This window comes from Protobothrops mucrosquamatus, unplaced genomic scaffold (genome assembly GCF_001527695.2).
Source record: "Protobothrops mucrosquamatus isolate PMUCROS unplaced genomic scaffold, P.Mucros_1.0 scaffold_278, whole genome shotgun sequence".
Classification (NCBI taxonomy): Eukaryota; Metazoa; Chordata; class Lepidosauria; order Squamata; family Viperidae; genus Protobothrops; species Protobothrops mucrosquamatus.
In genome coordinates this window covers 738,758-754,257 of record NW_015386354.1, presented here as the reverse complement: position 1 = coordinate 754,257, position 15,500 = coordinate 738,758, and the positions used below count along the sequence as shown (strand labels likewise).

Below are 15,500 nucleotides of genomic sequence, written 5' to 3'. Positions count from 1 at the left end.
ATCGACCTGGAGTGGCACCAGCCCTATTGTGGAACTGTGCACATGATGTCTAACCACTGCAGCGAGCATGAAGAAACTGAGTGTTGGGGGGAGACTTCCACCAAAACTCACCCCGACACAAACTTCGCTGGATGGACAGAGGAAGCTGCTGCCCTCGAAGCCAAGATGGTCCATTGACGAGGGGAAGAAGGAGAATTGGGAAAGAAGGTCCAAAGGAGTCACCCTCACCTGAGGAAGAACTGGATTACGCCAATTGTCTCATAAAATGAGCAATGCGCTTCACGATGGAAGTTTTCCAGAGCCAGAAAATGCGAGAGGCCATAACTCACATGGAAAGAGAAGACAGCACGAGGAAAGGGGGAATCCCTGATTCCGGAGACAGCTGCTGGCACCGCTGAATCCACAGAGAGGGTGACAACCACACCAGCCAGCCCTCCCTGAAGGGACCCTGTGACGCGAATGTCCAGAGAGTCAGTGGAGGAGCACCCCATCAGCAGGAGCGGAAAACACCTCCCCTTGATGGAGACCCCCAGCATTTGGGGTTCTTTCTTTTTCACCTGCAAGAATACGGGCGAGAATGCCAGTTTCTGTGACTATTCTGTTTTGCTTATTGGACTGGCCCTAACAAGCGGAGTGGACACCCCTCCCCCCCGAGATTGCCTGCTTGATGGAATTCTGACTCTCAGAATGATGCAGGCAACATGGTGAAGCCTAACTAATGATTCCATGAGCCAGTACAACCAGATGGGGTTTTTTTTTGCTTCTTTGGGTTGAAAAATGTAGTTTGGAGCAAAGCAGGGTGATGCACAAAATATTATGTACAAAATACAGCTCAGAGTTTTCAAACTGTTCTTGTCACCTGAGGATTGTGTGATGGGGATTCAGAAAAGAGCAAAAAAGAGTTCACTCAAATACGATTGATGGCATCGGAGATATGATAAAAAGGGCGGGTCTTGACAGCTGATATTCAAAAGCTTCTGCTCCCCTCAGAGTGTTTGTTCTCATGACAACTCATTGTGAGTCTGAGAGGGCAAGGGTTCCAGGAATGCTCAGGCTCCACGGGCTGAAATGGTTGGAAAACCTGGCATTCCCCCCCCCCAAACTTTGAGAGTGTCAAAGTTGAAGTTTTCCGCTGACACTAAATACCGATAGATTCAAGACAGATGAACTTTATGGGCAGAAGTTTTGATTGTAACACTAAATTTCAATGATCTAAGAAGAGGCGCTCGAGGGATTCACGAAGGAGAGTCTTCTGGTTACTGATGTTGATGTCTTTTTATTACCTCTTCATGGCAATAATTCTTAAATACTGGATGCTGGGAAGGGTGGAGGGTGGCTTTTGCAGGCATGCGCCTTTCCAAGCACATCCCCTTAGCCAGCAAGTGACACCGAAACTACATCTATATGGCCGGATTCAGCAGAACACTCCGAGTTCTCCAGCATCTTTATTAATGATGTGAAAGATAGAAAGCTTACTTACAGTATAAGATTTGAGAACAACACGTAACTGGGAGAAGATGGAAATAAAATTCAAAATCATTTTAACAGATTAGACGAACATACTGAGATTCAATAGAGACAAATGTAAATGTACATAGGAAATGAAAATCAAATTATGCTGGATAGGGAATATTTGGTTTGATAATTGTATTTATGAAAAAAGCTTTTGCAATACTTTGTTTGCAAACCGACTATGTTAGCAGAGTGGTCTGGCTGCAAAAAGGCAGGTATATTCCCTAAATTGTGAGAAGTATTAAATCCACTTTATTTTGCTTTGGTCAAACACCACCTTAAATATTGTGTCCAGTTCACAGTTCGAGAAGGTTTCCAAGGAACTGGAAATTTCACAGAATGCCACGTAATATTATTTTCAACCAATTTTTCTAGCCTGTCTTTTGAGAGACATATTCAGTGGTGCTTAAAAGTTTTTGAACCTTTTTGGATTTTCAGCATTTCTGCATAAATATGACCTAAAACAGATCATGCCAAACTAATCTTACAGATCATGCCAAACAAATCTTCTTTGACAAAGTGACTTAATTAGTGGACCAGCAAAATATGGAGGACATAGTATACTTGGATTTCAGTAAGGCATTTGACAAAATAGACCACAATCTACTTAGTAAGCTAGAAAAAAAGTGGCATAGATAGCATCAGCACCAGATAAATTCATAACTGGTTGACAAACTGCAATCAATATAGTAGTCCTTAATGGAACTACACCTATATGGAGGGAAGTAAGCAGTAGGGTACCCCAAGGTTCCGTCTTAGGCCCAGTGCTCTTCCATATCTTTATAAACAATTTAGATGAGGGAATAAAAGGGAAACTCATCAAATTTGCAGACAACACAAAGTTTGCAGGAATAGCTAACACACCAGAAGATAGGGTCAAGATCCAGAAGGATCTTGACAGAGTTGAACACTGGGCCCTATCTAACAAAATGAAATTCAATGGTGAGAAAAGTAAGGTTTTATAGTTAGGAAAGAAAAACCAAATGTACATGTATACAATAGAGGGATGGACCAGAAGACTTTCAACTGTTATTCTGCTATCATCTGTTCCATGCAGAGTTCCCAAAACTAGATAAAAAGAACTGTTAAACAGGTGAGTCAAAACATAAAACTTGTTCATTTATTTGAGGAAAATGATCCAAAGCTGCGTGATAAAAGTATGTGAACCTCTAAGATTATCAATTCATTGGAAGGGAAGTTAGAGTTAGGTAATTCAGTCAATGGCATGGTAATCAGGCGTGAGTTTGAGAAGAATAGAATTTTGGGTATTCACTATCAAAGTCTGATCTTCGGAACACAGGAATGTGGGAGCGTATCATGGCTTGAACAAAGATTTTTGACGATATCTGAAAAACAGTTAATGATCACCAAGCTGGAAAAGGTGACAAAACTATTTCCAGAGTTTGAACTCTGCCAATACACCATCAGGCAGATGGGTGTGCAAAGGTGTTATCCTCACCAAGTGGTTGACCAAGATCACACCAACAGCAAGGCATGTACAGTAATTCTTCAAGAGATCTCAAAGAAGCCCAGGATATTGCCTAGTGAACTAAAAGCCTTCTCTTGCACTGGCAAGTGTCAGTATTGTGAGGTCACCATCAGGAGAACCTTGAACAACCATGGTGCGCGTAGCAGGGTTGCAAGGTGGAAGCCTCTCCTCCCCAAGAAGAACACTGCTGCCTGTGTACGGATTGCGAAGGTCCACGTGGCTAAGCCAGAAAACTGCTGGAAGAATATTCTGTGGACGGATGAGACCAAAGCAGAACATTTGGGCTTGAGTAAAAATGTCATGTTTGGCGAAAGGAAAACATTGCGTTCCAGCAGAGCAACCTTGTCACATATGTGAAACGTGGCAGTATCACGGTTTGGTTCTGCGTTGCTGTCTGTGGACCAGGATGATGTCCACCACTGATGGACCTGCGAATCCTGAATCGTGTCCCCAAATTCTACAGGAAAGTGGCGGGACGTGTGCTTGTGAACTGAAGCTCGGGAGAAAGTGGGCCAGGCAGCAAGACCACGATCCAAAATACACAAGTTATGACAAAAGGATGGATACAGCAGAGGGAAATGAATGCTTTGGAGTCGCCACGTCCAAGTCCTGACCTTAATCCTCTAGAGAAGTTGGGGAAGGAAGGCAGCTCATGTGAGGAAACTCACAACATCCCTGAGGTGAAGCTGTTCAGAAAGGAGGAAAGGGCTAAACTTTCTCTGAGCAGAAGTGCAGGACTCATTTGCAGTTACAGGTAGTCCTCAAGTTATGACCATTTGTTCAAAGTTGCACCATGCTGAACAAGAGTACTTCCAAGTTCTCAAAGTTCCGACCATTGCAGCACCCTGGTCACAAGATCGCTCTCTGTGCGCCAGCTTCACAATTAAATCACTGTGGTCACCGTCCCACTTTGCAATTTCTGACATTCCCTGCTGGCTTTCGGATGTCGGAAGTTGCGATCACATGGGGTCCTTGCTCAACAATCTCTGCAGCCAGTGGGTGGGGTGAGGCCAAAGAGATCTGCAACGACAGACCTGCAGGGAATGCTTAGCAAGTTTCATAAGCCAAAGGATGGATAAACGCTGGAAGTGAGAATTTATTGGAAATGGAAGAAATTAGTTTATTATATGTTTGTAAAGAACTTATAGTTTTTTGTGGTTTTTTTTTGAAAGATGTAAAAAAAATTTAAGATTGGGATTTTATTTTACTTTTCCAGCTGTGAAGCAGGAAGTATTGACTTAAGATTTTATTGAAAGTATAGACTTAGAGGGAAGAAAGTGAAGGGAAAATTTAAGTGTAAAATGTAAGAAAAAATTTATATAAAGTTTAAATGTTGAAGGTGGATAGATTATGCTTAGAGAAAGTATGGAGTGATTAAATATCATAGTTTTTGAGTAGATATATTGTTTTTACTTATTGCCTTATTAGAGTTAAAGTAGGTATATATTGATAGTATTATATTTGTTTAGTTAACTTGTAATTTAGAGATGGAATGGGATGTGTTTTAATCCTGTATTTGGTTCCAGGAGGCTAAGGGGGGGAAGGGGATTAGGGGTATTATAAAAAGTTGATGTATTTACATGTTATAGGTAAATAATAACTGTATTGATAAGAGGAGATGCTCGGCTGGTATCCCAAATTGCACTCGAGGAGGTGGTCAGGAAGAGGGGGGATGTAGAAGTGGGAAGGAGGAAGGAGGAGAGGTCGTGGGTTAGAGGGAGGAAGGAAAGGAAAGTGGATGAGGGTGGAGGCAAGGCGGGGACTGTCGAGCGTCTCTGACAATGTATTGATTTGGATTGTTTTTTTTTTGTTTGTGTATACAAATGCATCATATTACTTATTGTTTAATTATAAAAATTAATAAATTTTTTAATTAAAAAAACAATCTGTGCAGGCTTTGTTTAATGACAGCAACCAAAACTGCTGCAATTCCATTGCTACGGGACGTGGTCATGGGACATCGCACGCTTAGTGACAGAGTTCCATTTCCACTTCTCATTATAATCTGAGGACTATCTGTACTATATTGGAAATGTTTAGTTGCAGTTATTACTGCCTACAGGGAACCCACATGTTACTGAATGCAAAGGTTCACATGCTTTGCCACAACAAATATGTAGCTTTGGTGCATTTTCCTCAATAAATCAATGAACAAGTATAATGCTTTTTACTAATTTGTTTAATTGGGTTCTTGACTAGTTTTAGGACTTATATGGAAAACAGATCACTTTTTAGGTCGTATTTATGCAGAAACATTGAAAATTCAGAAGAATTTACAAACTTTTAAGCAACACTGTACAGTTGTAAATGTTTTGTATGATTGGAATAAAATATAGTTTACTTTTTTACTTCTCCTTTGAAACAAAATTGCTATTGATTTTTGAAGAGATTACCGGAGAGTGGGAAATTTCAATTCTTTTCTGGACTTCCAACAGCCTAATAGGGACCAGTTGCAGGACTGGTCAGGCCTTTTAATATGATGCCATAGCCTGGCAGACTCTGGAGGTAAGGAGCCACTTTGAACATATTCCCAAGCAGTAACCGACCCTCCCACCTTCTTGTTCTTTACTCTCTTCATCCTCTTCAGGGCTAATGCTTCTATTAGTGTGTACACGTTGCAAAACTGCCTTGGATCTTATGCCGGCTCAGCACCTCTGTGCTATTCAGTAAAATAACCTGGATTTGTTCCTGGCTTCTATCCTGCCCAAATGCCTCTTCTTTAAATGAATCCACCTATATTAAATCATGCAACTTTTAAAGTAGCTGTGCTATTCTGCCCCTCAGACTTGTGCAGAAAATTGGGGGGGGGGGGAGAGAACGGGGTATTTTTATCAAAAGGAGACAAGTGCTGTGCTAACACGAGGACCAAATCACATCTTCTAAATAATTTTTGGAGTAAGCCAGCATTAATTTTCATAATTTCCCTTCAACCATCTACAAGACTGTCCACACCTGCATTTTGTTTCAAATTTGTTCCGAAGTGGTATAGTAGTGAACTGAATTCTACCCTAAACCTGTCCAATGCCCCAGGACGTTTCTGGTTTCTTCAGTGACTGAAATAAAGAAATGAAAATGATCAGTAATGTGCAAATCCAGTTTGAGCGGTAATACACACACACACACACACAATTCCATCACGCAATACAATAACACAAAGGAAACTCAACGTTATGCTCCCTAAATCCCTACCTGGTTTAGGGTTTTGGTAGGTTCTTGTTCAGGCTACATGTATCTGACTGCTTGACCCGAGAAAAAAGACCAGGGAGAGCAAAAAAAGGGTTTTCTCATTGCCCAAAGTATTTCTCCGGTAGAACAGCCCCAGCCCCAGCCCCTCCTGACTTTACCATGGCAAGCCTCCAGGTGGGCTTCTGTGCTGCACAAGAGGTATGGCGTTAAAATCTTACAGACCCTTCATCTGTTGGATTAGAAAAAGCCAAAGCTGCACTCGCTTGCTCAAATCCCTATTCTCAGCATGTAAATGAGACAGGAATAGAAACAGGTGGTGAGACGGTCCAGAGCCTCTCCTGTGCAGAGTCAAGGATTCTTGCGGTGAGGAAACAACACCTTGCCTACATTACAAGAAATGTTTGAGCGTGACAGTTTAATTGGAAAAAGACAAAAGAACAATATGAAACATATGATAGATATGACTCAAGTACCATACATTTTCCCCTCCTCTGTATCAACATTTTTACATGAACACAACAATTAGTCCAATTAATAGAGGGGCTTAAATATATTTAAATCATGTAAAATATTTTCAAAGTTGCTAAAAGGTACAATGCTTGGCCAATGAACAATACAGGAATATTTGTACACCTCATTATACAAAGAGACAACAAATCAAGTCATCAGTCGTACAACAGCATTTTTTTTGCTTGGCCTTCCTGCCACACAAAAAGCTGAGCCCTGCAACCCTTTGCCCCTGCCAGACCTTGGAAAGAAAACAGTTTGCTCCCTCTTCTGAAAAAGTGAAGAGTCTATTTGTTATGTCAATACGATTTTGCACTAACTAGTTCACCTTTAGTATTAGTTAAAAGCATGCTGGTAACTTTTTATGCTCAATTAAACATGTAAATGCATCAAATTAAAATTCCATGTTTTAAAAATGACTGATACGAGAATGCCAGGATTTCAAGCGTCATGTTCACCATTCCTCCCGCTTTCCGTGTGTGCCGGAGTGCATCTTGAAGGCAGACAGGCTGGCAGGCATTAGAAGTACCATCCTCGGATATCCATCAACTGGACATTACCTGGAGAATTTTGTGGGTTTATACCCAGAGTGATGGCAAGTGCTGGATACCAATGAACCAACGATTAGAAAGGAAAGTGATGGCAGCAGCATCAAGGGTGGCAACTTCTCATGAAGAGAGATTTCCAAGCTCCCCAAAACACAGTTGCATGATAAATCAGAAGATCACAGTAATAATCCAGGCCCCACATGATCTGGGCTCAGCTACCTTAACTGGTCTACAGCGAAGCCAGCAATGCAAACTCCACTCATTTGCAGCAGAAGCCAATGTAGTCAGTATCAGCAGAACATGGGTGTGGGTGTAGGTGTGTAGAAGCTCCACCAGAAGCACAAAAGCAAGCAAAGCAACCCTGAATTCCACTGGCTGGGCTTTTCCTCCTCCTCCTCCTCCTCCTCCTCCTCCTTCTCCTCAGAAGAAGAACTAGTTCGGCCCTGGAGCTGGAGGTGAGCCGGGTGTGGAAGAGTCCTCCGTCTGGGGGCACGTGGCACTCTAGCAGCAAAGGAGTGAGATGGGCACTGAGGAGCAGTCTCATTTCGCAGCATTCTGGTGATATCTGTGTCGCCAAACCTCTTGTATCTTTTTGCACCACTTATGAGCATTCCCACTTGGGTCCATCAGGTAGTATGTCCTGTTAGGCTGTAAGTAAACAAGATATAGCACCCGTTCATTTCAGTAGCCAGTTAATAGACTGCCAGCAGCAAGTTTGGCTTTAGGCACGAAGAACTCTGTGCAAGCTTCTGCCCAGTGGGATTTCCCCTGCTACATAACATCCAGTGTCCTAAGGTAAATTTACAGGGCTGCTCCCTGCTCTCCTTTGCTGCCTGTGAGAGGAAACAGTTGCAGACGCCAACCTCAGAGTTGCTGGCCTTTGAGCCTATTTTGTTTCCCAATTAGGGATTTCTCACAGCTCCTGTTCTCAAAATAAGGTAAATGCCCCCGTTCCCTCCCCCCCCCTTTAAAATCATTTGGATGAACATCCCAGCACAGAATGTGCTATTAAGGAAAACTCTACTTGAACTAGCTGGGCAGGTCACTTACCGTGTGAACAAAAAAGGTCTTGAAGTTCTTTGCCTCTGGCCGGAGTTCCAGGGACCAGGGAATCTCCCCTTTCAGGACTTTGTTGACAGGATCAACGTAATACAGGTGTGGCCCTTCCGTGAGCAGCAGCTGTCGCCGGCGGGCAAACAGCCCCTGTGGAGAAGCACATGGCACTCAGAACCAATTAAAGGCTTTAAAAACATGATCAGCACATGCCATTCTACGGAATACCGTTTGGGACCTTACCTTCTAGTTCCAGAAAATGAAGGCATCACAAAAAGCTACCGTTATGTCAAAACTACTACAACCAATTCCTTAAGGCAGAAAGCGAAACAATTTAATGCTTTCCAAAAAGCAGACTTAAACATTAAAGCTTGATTTAGACTTGTCCGCAACTATTACATTGCGAAGGGGCTGGTATGGCAGATGGTTGCAGATGGGCTGATGCACACACCTCCCCAATCTCAACTACAGGTACAAGTTATGTGATGTGCCTCCTGCACGCTGATTTGTTGATCTAACTTCCTGCTGGGCACGTTGTTTGAGCCGTCCCTATCCAGAAAGTTAACATTCACAGAAGTATAAATGCAGCAACTATGCAACCATCTCCGAATGAGAGATGTAGACATTCCCTGATGTGCAGTGACACAGAAGTCTAAATCAAACTTACCGGTAAGTGGTTAACAAAAGGTGGACCAATCAGAAAAAGTTAATTCCACCTGCTCTGGTTAGAACGTACAGCTTAAGTTTTTTTATTTCCTCAGGAAGGAGCCCGTCCCCTTCAGCACAAGGCAATGACTTCACCCTAGGGCAGGGGTAGGGAACCTTGTCTCTTTTATGACTTGTCGACTTCAACTCCCAGAATTCCTCAGCCAGCCACGCTGACTCAGGAATTCTGGGAGTTGAAGTCCACAAGTCATAAAATAGCCAAGGTTCCCTACCCCTGCCCTAGGAGGTTCCACTTGTTAACAAACCTGGCCACCAACAAAACCACCCAGGAAAAGGGAAGAGTTAGCAAACAGAGTGACATCGTGACAATTTCACTTTCACTCACTTTGGATCACCTGATCACCCTTTGGATCACCTGGGACTGCTGAATCTATCTCTCTGTGACCAGAAAGGTACTTCAGAGCTAGTCAAACTATCAAAATGGCACCAATGGTAAAGTGAAATATTACAAGGGACGGAGGAGTTTGCTAAGGTATCCCTCTGTATCATCGTGTGCTTGAAAGGCAAACTTGACTGTTTTACAGTACCTGAGAAAGGTAGATGGCTTTGTCCAAATTCCTGGTGACAGCCCTCCTACTCTAGATCAAGTGAGCTCCTCCCCCCGCCCCACCTATCCGTGAAGGGGCCAAGGACCATTTCCTGTTCCCTAGAAGACCCATCTGCAATTTGGTGGATTAACATGTGCCATAGGGCAAGTACTGGACAGATCATTCCCATCCACCCAACTGTTTCTTTTAACAGCCTGCAGTTCACTAGGGACACCAAAGGGTAGACTGGAAACTAGCAAAGGCCACTCTCTGTGGGACCATCTGTGCTAAGCACACACAGGGTGAAAGTCACTCTGGAAAAGTCTTTGCTTTTGAGACAGACAATGTAATCTACATTGTGGTTAATCCCCCTTGCTCATTTTCATCTTTCTCTCTCCCTGCTTTTCCTGCCTATGGCCCTAGTTTTGCTGATGCTTAATAAACAATCATCATGCTGTATGTTGAAAGAGGTGTGCTCCTATCCAATTACAGGGACTGACTAGGAGTGTGCTGCATGTAAACCAAACTACAAATTACCCACAGGAATTTCCCAACAGTTAGAAGAATTTGGGCAGAAACTGGGGATGGGGACGGCTCTGGCACTTGGTGCAACTGACTCCCAGTTCAGGATGTTAATAAGGATCTGATGGGAGCAATCATCTCAGGAAGCCACCAGCCCGTCTTTTTTCCAGAAAAGGAGATGGAAAAGGAAAACCCTCCCGCTTCAGAATGGAAAGCCATGGCTGTTGCATGTTTGCTTTAGTTACAGTTTATGTCAGTTTTCATTTTAGTGCATTCGTTCTTTGTAAGCTGCTTTGGGCCTTTTTTGAGTAGAACAGCATATAAACTGTGGCAAATGAGAAGAAATAAAATAAGAACCAATGAAGATTGAATCCAAAGCAGCACACAGCCCTAAAAAAATGTTCTAAATCAGGAATGGGGACAGTTTGTCACCAGGGCTAGTTTTTATTGTTTTATCCCACCTCTGAAGGCTACAGAGTTAGGGTTAGGATAGTCCTACTACTATGTCATTAAGTTAGCGCAGCACCAACATTTTGGCCAAGTATGGCTAGCAGTCAATGGACAGGTTCCCTAACAGAGATGCTCTAACTGTCTCTCTCCTTGTAAGCCCATAGCCCAGGATATCTGTAGCTGCCATGCTCTGGCTCCCTTCCATTTAAAATGCCATTATTTGGGACCCCCAATCTGTGCTTTTTATGTTGCTGCTCCTACCCTCTGGAATGCGGCCTTTTTAGCCCCAGCCGTGCTTTGCTATGGAAAGCAACAACAATTGGTAACACACTACGCCGTGAAGGACTGAAATCCTGCAGTGCCCGCAAGGTCCCCCTGCTCAAGAAAGCACATGTACAGGCCTGTCTGAAGTTTGCCAGTGAACATCTGAATGATTCAGAAGACAACTGAGTGAAAATGTTGTGGTCATATGAGACCAAAATCGATCTCTTTGGCATCAACTCAACTCGCCATGTTTGGAGGAGGAGGAATTCTGCCTATGACCCCAAGAACACCATCCCCACCGTCAAACATGGAGGTGGAAACATTATGCTTTGGGGGTGTTTTTCTGCTAAGGACAGAACAACTTCACCGCATCAAAGGGACAATGGACGGGGCCATGTACCATCAAATCTTGGGCGAGAACCTCCTTCCCTCAGCCAGGGCATTGAAAATGGGTCATGGATGGGTATTCCAGCATGGCAATGACCCAAAATACACGGCCAAGGTAACAAAGGAGTGGCTCAAGAAGAAGCACATTAAGGTCCTGGAGTGGCCCAGCCAGTCTCCAGACCTTAATCCCATAGAAAATCTGTGGAGGGAGCTGAAGGTTCCAGCTGCCAAGCGTCAGCCTCGCAATCTTAATGACTTGGAGAGGATCTGCAAAGAGGAGTGGGACAAAATCCCTCCTGAGATGTGTTCAAACCTGGTGGCCAACTACAAGAAACGTCTGACCTCTGTGATTGCCAGCAAGGGTTTTGCCACCAAGTACTAAGTCATGTTTTGTGAAGGGGTCACATACTTATTTCACTCATTAAAATACAAATCAATTTGTAACTTTTTTGAAATGCGTTTTTCTGGATTTTTGTTGTTGTTTTTCTGTCTCTCACTGTTAAAAGAAACCTACCATTAAAATTATAGACTGATCATTTCTTTGTCAGTGGGCAAATGTACAAAATCAGCAGGGGATCAAATAATTTTTCCCTCACTGTAAGCTTCCTTGATTCTCTGATTCGGAGGCTATATGTCCAATTAATTATGATAATGATAATGAATGGTCACACAGTCAGTCAGATGTTTAGCTGAAGTTTAAGCACTTTTATCCACCTATCAACTCCTTCCCAAGAACTGGGATAGGTGATTGTTGTTGTTTGATGGTGTTAAAAGATATCGCCATGGGATGTAAGCTGTTCCAAGTAAAGCTGCCTTGTGCAATTGACTGATGGGGATTTTGTCAATGCTGATGGGGTTCAAGTGGTGCTCCAGTTATTTTGGAGCCTATCATTATTGGTACTATCTTTTGTTTTCTTTTGCCACCGCTGTTTTTCTTCTATTTGCAGCTCTTGTGATTTCTCTCCAGTTCTTTCTGTTCTATTTTGGTACTGCCATGTATTATGGTTCATTTATTATTGCACATACACAAGAAATTAAGTGCAATCAAAACATAGTTTATGTGGCTAGTAATCCACTTTTCTTACAGTACCTGGAGTCATTCACCAATGCCTGTTCCTAAACAATTTACATATCAAAAGGTCAACCCAAGAATCTGAATATGCAACTAATGCAGCTTTCTGGGGACTGTTTTCTTTGCCTCCCAATCACATTGCAGCAGTGGCATTTTTCAAAGACTTGGTCATCTACAGAAGTAGCCAAAGCAAAGGCATCCTGGGCCTGGAGTGACAACAAGAGCATTCAGAGCACAGTTCCATTCTTTTCAATATTTCCAGAACAAGTGACCAACCAATCTTGTTCTGGAATGCTCCACATAAAAGGCCTGGGGGTTCCATGTATGTTCCAGAGCTGCCTCCTATCACTGGTGCAAAAAGGTTGGCTACAATGGCTAATTTTGCTTCAAGACTTCTAGAACTATCTTCTAAGCAGGCAAACAATTTACCTGCCATTATTCTATGCTCATCACAACTCAATGCATTCCCATTTCCAGGAATTAAACCACACCCAGGTGACCCTTGCTTAGTGTTCCTCCCCAAGGCTTTTTTCTTTCAAATCCATTCTTGCAGCAGAGGAACTGGAAAGTGTCCCCATGTTCTGTCTCCCTGAACTGAATATTCTGGGGTAGCTGGATCCCACTTTTATAACTTTTGGGGTTTCCTGTGCTGTGTTCCCAGAAGGCATGTCAAGCAACAGGACCAAGCGACTTACCTTCCTCTTGTCTACGGGCCCCATTTTCAGTATTAAATTGTTTTCTACAAACTGGTGCCTAAAGAGAAAATATCACATATTATTCCATCATCCTATCTTTGAGCCACCTTAACTTCCAACATGAGAGCGCACAACTCCTCTGAGAACCAGAAAAAGAGGATCATCAGCCTTTGGGATTGATTTTCATGTGCCAAGAAAAAACAGCCCTAACAACAGTAACAAAGATCCAACATTTTGAGTCAGAAATCGACTGGATTCTAATTGATTAAATGTTCTGAATCCATCTTTCACAAATCTGAGAATCTCCATCCTCATAATCAACTAGGCGTACATGACTCCAAGAATAAGTGGTGGTTTTTTACAATAACTTCTGAGAACCGAAGCTTCAAATCTGCTGTTATGCTTCCACCAGCTTCTTCATTCTGAAAGCTTGCAGTGCTTTATAGAACAGATGGGGAACTTGTGGCTCTCTATACATGGCCAAGAGACCACGACTTGTCATCCTCTGGATGGCTACAAGTTCCTTGATTTCTAGAGAAAGTTTCTTCTGCTTGCTAGAGTTTTATGCAAGGTTGTTTAGTGGTTTTTCTTAGACAACTCCTAAGGAAGTCTTCTCTTCTCTCTGCATTTCAAGAATAGCATCAGATATTCTAAACCCTCTGAACTAAGTTTTCTCAGCTAGAGAAAATTCTTCAGATATTCCAAGAAAATGTTTTCCATGTTGCCATATGGAAGCAAGCCCGTCTTCCTTCAATGTGAACAATGACTTCATTTAATGTTAGTCATATTCATCTTCTCATCTCCCTCTGGTTTGATCTTAAATTCTGTGTTGTGTATTTTTAAGCCCATCCCCTTTACTCCTCTAAGACCCTCCTCTAAGTTCAAGAGATTAAGAAGTTCTGTGGGAAAATACAGTAATTTATTTATTAATAAAATAATCTCTCCTATAAGGTGACTCTGGGTGGCTTACAGGTTATAAAACAAATTGGTAAATAATTAAAATATATTAAAATATTAAAATTACACAGATTAAAATTTTTAAAAGCTCCATAGAAAACTCAACTAAGAGATACCGAGGCTTACCAAGGATTCCCACCAGCCTGCTTGGCCAACAGCAGCCTTTTCTCCTCTTCAGAGAACTGCAGGTCCAGCTCAAAGGAATTGCTATCCAGGTCGTGGATGTATTGCTCTATGTTGTTTCCAGAGGTCTGCAAGGGACCCATTTCTGGGGAAGGCAGTGACTGAGAAGAGGTTGAAGTGGAAACTTGCATGCAGCCAAACTGACTCAGAAGGTTGTCATACTACAAAATAAAAGCAAGAGCTATTCAGCACTTTGCCCTTTAAAAACACGGTCGGCATGCAGAGACGCTGGGACAGACAAAATTACGGGGCTTTCTGCCTTTATCCAAAAGGTGCCTTTTTTTTAAGGGCAACTGGGCTTCCTTGGTTTTTCTTGAAGACATTTTGCTTCTCTTCCGAGAAGCTTCTTCAGTTCTAACTGATGGGAAGGAAGGATTTACATTCTTTTCAGTCAACCAGTCATTAACACAAGCCTTGCATATGCACAGCAGGAGTAACGTTCTATGTCGCTCAACGAAGCGAGGCCTGGGCAGACTTGTACATTAGGGAAACAAACAAAAAAAACCCACACCACAAACACATGGCCCAAGCCAAGAGAACCGATCATCAGGGCAGGATTCAGCAGTCCTGGAAAGAGGCACCAAGGTGCTGGCCCCTCCTGATTTGGCCACCTCCAAGGTCCAGACCAGGTTCCAGGATTCAGTTCAGCCATAGTATAATCCCACTCAGAAACGTTCAAGTGATGGGTTTCTTTTATACCCAAATCAAAATGTATTTTTCCATCCCCACAACTGACTCTCTTCAGGAATGCAAGGCCAGTCTTGGAGGATACACAGACCAAAGTTAATGCTCCAACAGACACAGAGAGCACCTTCCCGGATGGGGACTACAGGGCAAACACAAAGGCTGTGGAGATGCGGTAGACACACCAAAGCTGATCCAAGCACATCACTCTGGGAAGGAGGAAATCAATGTTTCTTGCAATCTGATTCACCTTCCTGCCACCACTCAGGTTGGCACTTACGTTCCCATAGCAATCCTCATCATCTTCTGACATGGCAGGCAAGTAGGCTGTGAGCTTGGGCGGTGTTTGATGATGCAGATTTTCCCAGGTGATGAAATCAAAGAAGGGGTGGGCCTTCAGAGGTCCATAGCCTCCCATTTCTTCACATCCTAACCGTTTGGTAGCATCAAGAACCTGATTAAGAAAAGACAGTTACTTTTTCCCTGAAACTGCTCAGCTTCTGATGACGGTTGATCTTAACCCTTTCTAGAGAATCAAAAGAATGACATGGGTCTAAATTACAAGCTGAGCCCCCTTGGAGTCCAGCCAGGATGAATCAAGCCCCTTAGCATAGAAAAATGGCTGCTCCAGCTCTCTATACTTCAGTAACAGCAGCTAAGACAATTGTAACAATTTAACACATTTTTATAGATTATTATTATAAACTCAATCCCTGGGAAAATTTGACAGGGATGCAT

General features: G+C 42.8%; 1 protein-coding gene across 1 annotated transcript in view; it reads right to left on the bottom strand.

The window, feature by feature from the left end:
• Window positions 1–7,656: 7,656 nt before the first annotated feature.
• The window catches only part of PDPK1 (3-phosphoinositide dependent protein kinase 1), a 41,512-nt gene continuing 33,668 nt past the window's right edge, over window positions 7,657–15,500 (bottom strand). Inside the window, exons 10-14 of the mRNA XM_029287257.1 lie at window positions 15,043–15,216; window positions 14,022–14,239; window positions 12,939–12,996; window positions 8,293–8,445; window positions 7,657–7,890 (exon numbers count right to left, since the gene is read on the bottom strand). Of these exons, the coding sequence (XP_029143090.1) occupies window positions 7,783–7,890; window positions 8,293–8,445; window positions 12,939–12,996; window positions 14,022–14,239; window positions 15,043–15,216 (711 nt within the window). The 3' untranslated portion in view covers window positions 7,657–7,782. The remainder of the gene's footprint in view (window positions 7,891–8,292; window positions 8,446–12,938; window positions 12,997–14,021; window positions 14,240–15,042; window positions 15,217–15,500) is intronic.